The following is a 10317-nucleotide window of genomic DNA, read 5'->3' on the forward strand; positions in this document are numbered from 1 at the left end:
ATGCTGCTCCAGAATGGGTATGACTATCTACACAACCATTGACACACTGCCTACAGTTACCTCCCTCCCTATCCTGTGGAAGAAAGTGCCTGGCGAAGCAGTTAAAAACAATCTCAATAGGTTTTCTAATATGTTAATGCCTTTAGACTGAAGCATCTGTACGTACAATTAGCTTACCACTCACTGGAGCATGCACATCTAATGTCATAATAGGTGTGCTGCTTGTGAGAATATTAGGAGCTATTATCTGACCCCAACAATACACTTTCCTTCAGCTGCTCAGTCAGATGCTAGTACGCTATTTATAAAGTGCAGCTACAATGCATTCCTCATTCACAGTTACAGCTTCTTCCTATAACACTGCAAAGAAATGTGCCATAATATTTTTAAATGTTACAATGTTTGATCAATGTCTGAACCTCTGACTGAACCAATCTTTGATCTAAAATGATCTATACTGGTGATAACATCTTCGCCAAGATATCCACAACACATGTCAGTCATCTAAGCTGCATTATTCTGGTTGGTGTTGAGTGCATGTTTATTGGGATACACTAGCATATATTTGTGTTCAATTACATAACATATCAGCCTCAACTTGAGTTGATAGAATCAGTCACACTCAGAGTAACAGATGATTTGACTAAATTCACTGGCAATAATCTTCAAAGGGATCCAAGTGCCTAATGCAAACAATCTGCATATTTTCATATCAGTTCATCTGTATTTTTCATCCAAGCACAGATGGAATCCTGCATCTCTGGTGACTTCCATCCAAAATGAAGAAGATTTTATTTCTGACACTTTCAGATCAATATTTGATTTTCCCAAGTCAGGAAAGGCAAACACACATATCCCAAACTATTATCAATTTTGGACATGTTTTGCTTGTACTAGATCAGTTGATGAATAGGCCTAGTGCTGAAAGATCCAGGCACCTAGTTATAGAAGACCTACCCAAGGCCTCTCACTAGTCACTACACTGCCCTTCCACCCTGAATCAATGGGCACACCCTTCACTTCACTACAGTGCTAATAGTATGTAACATTCATTCATATTTATGAATACTGCTCTGTATACTTTGGCAACACAGCATATATTCTTTTGGTATCTATAATTGTTACAGAAGACACTAGTCTCAAGTTTTCAAAATGTGCTATGGAGTTGGATATTTTTCATCAAAGCTCAGGACTTCTTTAGAGGGTCAGAAAGTTAGCAGTTATTAAAATATGGCCCTCAAATATTCATTAGTACACATTATTTACATTGAGAGAACAAATTTTGTATTTGTCAGTCAACACGATAGATGTGTATTTGACAATCATGCTTCTAGCAAAGCAAGTTTGGTGTCATGGTTGAGCACCATCAAGTCAGTCCTGAACTGACTAAAGCTGTGTTGGTGATAGCCATGTGCTGGATGGAGATCACTGAATCATGGCCAAACTGTCAACACCAATAAAGCAGTCACAAAATGCATAATAGTTCACAGGCTTGAGACCACTCAACCACAACATCAGAGGTCTTGCCATTTAAAATATGCCATCAGACAGAATTTCAAAGATGCAATAAAGCCATTCTGTTCAGGTCAGATGGACACTTTCTAACATATTGCATGAGAACCTAATAATTTTGAGATCCCAAGCTGTGTGTGTGTGTGTGTGTGTGTGGGGGGGGGGGGGGGGGGGGGGGGGGGCGGGGGGGAGAGAGAGAGAGCGAGAGAGAAAGAGGGTGAGAGAGAGAGAGAGAGAGAGAGAGAGAGAGGAGGTTTTATCTCCTTGATCCCCCTCACTGTATGTGATAAACATGATATTTCACCCAAAACATGAAATATCCTCTATTCATTCCAGTCTTGAAGTGACAGTGAAGAGAGAGAGAGAGAGAGAGAGAGAGAGAGAGAGAGAGAGAGAGATCACAGCTGGGTGGAGGACAGAGACCCTGGGGAGTGCTGCCCAGGTATACACCACCACAGTGAAAATCACTATGGAGAACTGCTAAAGAACAGCAGCAACATGACAGCTACGGTAAATTTCCTTCAGCAATCTCCTGGGTCTCACATGAGATGAATATTAATGGCACAGCTTTATATGGAGATAATTCATGAGCAAGGTGATGGAGGAAAGAGGTGTGACCCTGCATACCTTTACCACATGGTATGAAGTAGAGCTATGGAGGGAGGTCAGCTGGGCATGGAGTCCCAGCCCTTTCACCGCTGCCAACAGCAGGGCAGGGCAGGGCAGGGCAGGGCAGGGCAGGGCAAACACACACATTACTGGACCCAAGGGGGACAATGGCCTCTCTATATATATATTTTCCAAACATACAAGGACACAGTCTCCCAGATTCCTGTGTAGGTAAAACATTATACAAATTTACAGGTCCTCATGAGAAGTGTGGGGGGCCAGCCATAATACACAGTTACATGTCAAACTTTAAGTTCTTAGATATGACATGGTAAAACGTAACAGTAATATTACATCTTGATGATAACCTTTACACACTCTTCTTTAGTAGACAGGGACTTCTGAAGCCATTCATAATCCATATGATAAATTTATGTGGGATATTAGTCAGGACCCAGGTTATATATCTTCTGATTCCAACCATGTGTTGTTTTTTCACTGGATGCATATTTCAGCGCGAAACAAAACCCTGAAGTCCTATCATCATTCTCCAATGTCATCCTTGTGAAGATCCTTATAATTTCTTCCTTATTTAGACAGTGATAACCATGATAAATTATTTGAGTTGATTTATTACAGTGCTATGTTTGAATATATTGAAAGGTGTCTTTCTTGCAAGTTGTGAATACAATCTGATTTCTGATATCTGTACATGCCACACTTCAAAGAACTTTCTCTGCCATCCCTGTAAGAACCAAGTCTGCATATGTAAAAGGAGCGACTTTTGTCAGGTCCTGCCTAGCATGGTACATGGCAAAGGCAGGGAAGCCAGGGAGTTACACCTTGCATAACCACTGTCAAACAAACATATTCTGATAAGAGACATACAATAAGACCTCCATACCAGAAACAGGAGATGGGCAACCAACTGAGAAGACCGATAACATCGTGGTCTATCCTCATATCTGCAGTTATATATTAACATTGGCTTTGATGAAATTCACCAAGTTGTGGTTCCATGTAACCAGTGCCTAGATAGAAATCTCTCCTGTTTTGCGGTCTGTTTTCCAGAAATACTTTGCTCAAAAGTCTAACTACACCACACAAAGCTTCCAAGAACAGGCAGACATTCATGAAGCTATAGTATTTATTGAAAGATAGGTAACTTAAAGCATGTAAACCAAACTGAAAAGAAATCTGCAGTTAAACAACATTCCACAGCCTGACTAACATGACTAATGTGCACATTCAGCAGCTAATCTGTTCAGGTTAGCATCAATGTTCTAAAATGTTGCTAACATTTAACAAACAAACTGATGCTAAGCAACCATATCAACCAAAATCTATGGTAATATTGCCTATTAGTCATGAGATATGAAAGCATGTGAAACTCACTACTAACATTTGTAAAACAAAGTATAATTTCTATATCAGTTTCTTTTCATGTGGCATTTCAACTTCTTTAAAAATATCCTAACATGCAAAAGATTTATGTATTCAGTCTGCTGATAATGAAGTCAGTCCTTACTGACTTCTGTTTGAAATTCAAAAGTAAATAGTGAAGAAAATTGCTCCACTCTGTTCTGGTGCTTCTGACATTGAAAAAAGAGAGAATGCATGATTTATAGAATTGAGTGAGTGATAAACACATCAACAGCTCCTTTCATTGTTTGCTAATGTTCATCAGGTATGTATTACCTTGCTCTTCTAATCACTTGCTGTGTTCTCCTGACTACCTCACTGTATGGGTAATGTATGGAGTGGTATGTCTATCGGATGCAACAAATACTTGTACATTAGACTGACGACAGCCACACACTTCATAGAAACAGTATTATCTGGATTCAATTTATTTACTTTGATCATCAGGTCATGTGCAAGAGGGTTTAGGCCTGCCATGCTTCTATACACAATTTGTATCCATTCAGTTGATGTATTCACCAGACAAGAAAGTATTTTGGTTTTCATTGTTAGAGCAAAGAAAGCAATATTTGTATCACAACTATTTAAGCATTTGATTTAATTTTTTTGACAATGGTAATTGTGATGTATTGAACACACTGCAAGAGTTACAGGATAAATTTGATGCGATGAGCGTAGAAAACATTTACCTAAATCTAGGTAATTCCTCTGTCTACTAATCAAGTGAGGGCTGCTATATATCCGTGGAATATACATGTAAACATAATTGGCAGAATGTCTGCTTCTAGTTAGACAGGAGAAGTTTATTTTAGTGCTGTTACGAGTGACTTCTCGCTTCACATACCATGGCAAGAACTGGTAAAGCCTAAAAGCAGACCTGCATACAATAACACTTTCTGCCCCCAACTCTCTTTGAGGTTGGCGATAATATTTCGGTGCTATGTGAGATTCTGAAACCGTTATCTGACCGTCGAGTTCTTTTTACGTCTGGAGAGTTTTTACTGAAAATTGATATCTTCATCCGCTGAAAAACAACACGACACTCACTAAACTTTCTCGGAGCCTTCATTCTCACATTGGCCTAGTTGGTTGTCGAGATTGTCAATAAGATTTTTAGGGCATATGGCTGCTGGTCCGAAAAGGTGGGTGCTAAATCAGCATCGGAAGTGCTTGATATGCGGGAAGAACTGTACAAAACCTACTGGTATCACGGCCTCTGACCCAAGGCTCAGATTTCCACAGTGCCACGGAACATGGTTTGGAATCCGGCGGCCTGACCTCTCTCTACAGCCTGCACCTACTGCGACATTCCGTACGGAAACCATTTCCACGTTTGTTGCTTATGTGTCTGAACAATGCCCGACTTGATCTCAATGAACTGGTCTCTTATTGACTGCCTCGCGCGATTAGAGAGGACTGCATCCGTCTTCCTCAATCAATCAGTTAACCAGCGGTACCCACTGTCTTTGGTCCATTTTCTAAAACATTTGCCTGTTGAGCACATTGATATAACCCAACGGAAACATGTCGCTGGTATTTTTCATATGCTTCAGTTTCATAGTTCCTCCGCCCCTTTCATAATATATACGCTGTGCAAACACGGCGCGATGCTACTACACACCACTTCATTCACAAGGTAAATCATCATAGTACTACGACTCCTACACGGGCGCTATTGAAAGCTAAGACTATCTCACTTTGCAAGTTGAAAGTGTAGGTTTCGGATTAATGTAGTGTCCTCAGTACCACTACTCCCCATACTTTGTCACGAGTCAACAAAGCGTGAAGAGGCATTGATTATTCCCCCAATACAACACAAGTAGGACCCGAGGGCTAAGGAATTACACACTGCCCCCGGCGGCACATGTGTCAAATCTAGCGTATAGCAGACGAATCTATGCATAGAAAGCAGACGTTCACTTACCGCATAATCCAAACAGGAATAACAGTCCACAAATAAAAGTCCCCCGCGCCATTTTTGTAGAAAATGTTATCTCCTATATCCTCATAGAGTTTCCTTTGGAAACGCGCGGGGAACTCACAAAACAGACTTGATTTCTTCGAGGCGAAAACTTCTTGGCCCCTCACTACTATGAGCGCATTTGAAATGTTTTCGCGCACTGAGCTGCCAAGTCTCGCTCCACTTCTCGCAAACTCTGGCCTCAGGTGTCGTTGGCCAATCGCCGCTCGTGTTTTCGTTTGTCTGAAGCAAAATCCCGTGAACTATGAACCAAAATGTCTGCGCCCTAAGAAAGCATGGATTTGTTTACATCGTTATAGCGGATCATAACAGTAAACTTCACTATATAGCATGTACTGTTTGAAGACGAATTCACAGGCCGTGAAACAACAGCGACGCTCGCACCATTGTACCTTTGAGGGAGGCGTATTATAAGCGCAGCGAGGACGACAGCTGATTATTTAACGATTGTTATGAAAGTACGCCCACATCAATTATTCTTACTTTTTAAGAAATTCGGGGGTAAAACAGAGACAATAATAACTCTATGCTTGTTATAACTACACATTGCTAACATTGTGACACATGTGTTTATATACCTGTTACTTCGTATTTGTGATTTCTGAGTAGAAACAAATAAATATATTCTTAGTGCCTTAGAACAACAAATATAGGGTTTGGCCATGCATGCATCGGAATTGCCGTTTTCTTCTGATTTTGAAATAAACCACCAATTAATGTAGCTAATGAAACATTATTACTTCTGTCATTATTTGAGGTATGTGGCCGATTCCTTAAGTACACATACACTCTTTGATGCTTACTCCAAATATTTTCTTATAACCATCCTTCTGATGATATTATTAGTGCGACCTTAATTCTGGCCTTTTGGCTTACCTATTGATTATTATGAACATGCAAATGGTTTATCACACTCTAATTAGGAAAACTGCATCACACACTTGGCTCGGCAAGGAATTAGTATATGTATTGTAGACTAGAGTCTGTGGAGGTGGAATATCTCAGAAATTAAGCCTCAATGTCTTTATTAGTGGCCTGTGTATACACGTAACTGCCTCGCACACACTCCGGCTGCGGGGAAACGTTGAGTTGCTGTAGACATTGCCGGCTGTGATGATGAGGCGAAGATGCACATCGCTGCGCTGACATTTGCCCGTCGCCATAATGTGTAACGGTATACGACTGGGATATGTGTATATAGCGTTGTGTTCTTATAAACTTCAAGCCCCCACCCCCCACGCGAATTGCAAGCACCAGGCTGTTGGTCTGTCAACAACGGCAATCGTTTATAAATTGGCTGGCCTATTGACAGGGTATCAGCTAAATAGAAGTCTTGTCACATCTTAATCCCTGTATCTATACGTACAGTCACTTTACGACTTGTTGCGGGGCCCCCTATCTGGCGTGGAAGAGAGAGGGCTCCCATGTAATGTTGGGCTTCGATAACAGAGACGACAGCTCGTCAATGTGTCGCTCGTGTATAACCTAGCGCTCTTTGTCTTGTCTAATTACAATGTAAGATCACTGGTACCCCGGTAACAAGATGTAAATTGTGCGAACAGAGACACAAACACCTGGCTGGTTATACATTATCGATAGAATAAGTCCTGACTCTGATGTAATAATCCGCCACCAAGACAAGCTGATAGTCTCAATACCCGGGTCTCCAAGTCTTCGGATACACAGCGCAATTCACATGATATTTAATAACACACGGATTTGCGTGCAATTTAGCTCACTGAGTGTTAGCACACGAGCGTAACGGTGTCATGCCTGAGATCAATGTTGTTAGATAATTAACACAGGTGTTAATTAGGAGTAGTGGTTAAATACTATGCACACGGTCTCCAACAGGTGGGGTATTAACTTTTATTCGCACGAGTCTTTCATCGATTTTGTCAATAGGTGATTGTAAGTGACAAGCAGCTATGATGTAGCAGTCTCCGCCCACTACAGATCACCACACGTGTGACATAACAGCGGTGTTGTGACTGTCAGAGCCGGTGATCCGCAAGCGAGTGTGTACACCTCTCGCGTCCACGCCATGTCAATGTTACCTGTCACATACATTGGCCGCCGCTTGCTACAAGGGACAGACAGCGCGCAGGTCCAACAATGGCCACGCCTAAGCTGAAATATGTTTTTGAACATGCATAATTCATTTTATTCTCTAATTATGAATATTTTCAAATATAAATTACTTCCGACGCCGAAACTATTGGTGATGCGACGTTAAATGTTAACACTCATGTAGTCTCTGCGCGAACAATAGTTTGTCAATATAATTACGAAATGTCATTGGGTATACGTTTCAGACACGACAAAGAAATCAGCGAGGTAAAGGCCTTTCATTATTGCCCTCATTTGAATCATCAACCATAATGGTGCATCACAGGTTGAATGTCTGTCTCTGAAATGGTCATTCGCAAGGAGGCGAACAGGCTAATGTTCAGCCCCAATTCCCTCGTGTAAGGGAGGTAACTCTATTTACATTTAGTTGAGTTCAGAAAGCTCTAAATCGGCTGGAAAAAAACGCAACCCATCGCGATGTCAGTTTCGCCCGATTGCCCCATAAGTGTGTGCATGTCTGTCTGTGCAAGGTATCTGGATCTATTTCAACAGAAAGGGAGTGCACATGTAAGAAAGATAAATCCAAGGAGGTATTTGGCAACACGGATCACGTGCTACCGTTGCAACACCATAGAATTTGAAACTGAAATTGAAATACATTGGCTGACTCAAAATAACAGCACTGTATATATATACTGGTCTTGACTATTGAAGTATTTCCGCTCACCCAAGTTCGGTCAAGAAAAGATATAGCCTATAGGCAAGTAATGGAATCAAAACCATGTACATGTACGTTCTCATCTGCGGGGGAACGTATTTCAGATGTTTTCTCGAGTTACGGCCAAGATTATGTTTTGATTTTTGCAAGACCATTCATTTAACAGAAGAGTATTTTTAAGATGTAATAAATTGATCGATGCTTTGGACAAAGACGTGCTGTATATATGTCTTTAAGTGAATATGAGGGCAATACTATTGTAGAAAAATGGCGTCTAATGTATTCAGACTGGCGTCTGTACCACGCCCCTCAACATGTCCTGTGCCCAGTGTCTCTACGCAACATGTCCTGTGTCTGTCGGCGTCCAGTGTCTCCACGCAACATGTCCTGTGTCCAGTGTCTCCACGCAACATGTCCTGTGTCCAGTGTCTCCACGCAACATGTCCTGTGTCCAGTGTCTCCACGCAACATGTCCTGTGTCCAGTGTCTCCATGCAACATGTCCTGTGTCCAGTGTCTCCACGCAACATGTCCTGTGTCTGTCGGCGTCCAGTGTCTCCACGCAACATGTCCTGTGTCCAGTGTCTCCATGCAACATTTCCCGTGTCCAGTGTCTCCACGCAACATGTCCTGTGTCTGTCGGCGTCCAGTGTCTCCACGCAACATGTCCTGTGTCCAGTGTCTCCACGCAACATTTCCCGTGTCCAGTGTCTCCACGCAACATGTCCTGTGTCCAGTGTCTCCATGCAACATGTCCTGTGTCCAGTGTCTCCACGCAACATGTCCTGTGTCTGTCGGCGTCCAGTGTCTCCACGCAACATGTCCTGTGTCCAGTGTCTCCACGCAACATTTCCCGTGTCCAGTGTCTCCACGCAACATGTCCTGTGTCTGTCGGCGTCCAGTGTCTCCACGCAACATGTCCTGTGTCCAGTGTCTCCACGCAACATTTCCCGTGTCCAGTGTCTCCACGCAACATGTCCTGTGTCTGTCGGCGTCCAGTGTCTCCACGCAACATGTCCTGTGTCCAGTGTCTCCACGCAACATTTCCCGTGTCCAGTGTCTCCACGCAACATGTCCTGTGTCTGTCGGCGTCCAGTGTCTCCACGCAACGTGTCCTGTGTCCATTGTCTCCACGCAATATGTCCTGTGTCCAGTGTCTCCACGCAACATGTCCTGTGTCTGTCGGCGTCCAGTGTCTCCAGGCTGGCGTCTTCCCTCAATTCCCAATTCTCTCAACCTGTACAGTTTCCGCTTCACCTGTACACATCCTTGCTAAAACTGAACTCTTCGACGCTGAAGTCGTTACAAACTGGTATATAGTTTCTTCTGCACCCACAACTCTTCACATTGGATACAATGATAGCAACGAATTTAATCCTTGAGTTGGCTGCAGTTAAAAACAGTCAGCGGAATGGCAGCATGTTTGAATGTTTGTATCGCGAGATGCGTAAATACTGCAGCAGCAAATACCACGTGCAACTAGCTCATTAAAAGAGACGGATTTAAACTGACTTTAAATGCCAATAAAACATTTTATTGCCTTTTGCTTGTCAATTCACATCAGGTTTGTATATTTCTCTGTGGGAGAATGCCCGGGCGCACCTGCACGAGGGACCGATGCATTTCTCCAACGCCGATGCCATACCTGCTGAATGTGCATATTTGTGTGTGTGTGTGTGTGTGTGTGTGTGTGTGTGTGTGTCTTCGTTCGGTTTGAAGACTGGTTGTGTGTATACATGTTAAGTTTTCGCCTTCTATCATGGTGACTAGGCGATACTACTACACATCTCATCTTGGTGAGCAACGTTACGTGTCATGTCCACTTATACAGATAACCTTGTTCTTCCTCTGTCGATGGCCAAGTGTCAACCATCCTTAAAGTGATACAATGTTCTCACAAAACCACAAACTCCGATATCGCACTTCCATTACACGAAGTGATGCAACGACCCGACACCACACAAACATGACATGTGGCAATATCTTCTCAAATCCACGACCCGACA

At 42.5% G+C, this 10317-nt stretch overlaps 1 protein-coding gene across 2 annotated transcripts in view; it reads right to left on the bottom strand.

Moving 5' to 3' along the window:
- LOC139478272 (inactive tyrosine-protein kinase transmembrane receptor ROR1-like) overlaps positions 1-5670 on the bottom strand; it is a 213856-nt gene extending 208186 nt beyond the window's left edge. The window contains exon 1 of one of the 2 annotated variants that reach the window (XM_071260684.1): positions 5468-5670. In XM_071260684.1, the coding sequence (XP_071116785.1) occupies positions 5468-5519 (52 nt within the window). In that variant the 5' untranslated portion in view covers positions 5520-5670. The remainder of the gene's footprint in view (positions 1-5467) is intronic. The other variant, XM_071260688.1, reaches the window with a different exon arrangement.
- Between the last annotated feature and the right edge of the window lie 4647 nt (positions 5671-10317).

This window comes from Haliotis cracherodii, unplaced genomic scaffold, assembly GCF_022045235.1.
Source record: "Haliotis cracherodii isolate W230 unplaced genomic scaffold, xgHalCrac1.p SCAF_4, whole genome shotgun sequence".
Lineage (NCBI taxonomy): Eukaryota > Metazoa > Mollusca > Gastropoda > Lepetellida > Haliotidae > Haliotis > Haliotis cracherodii.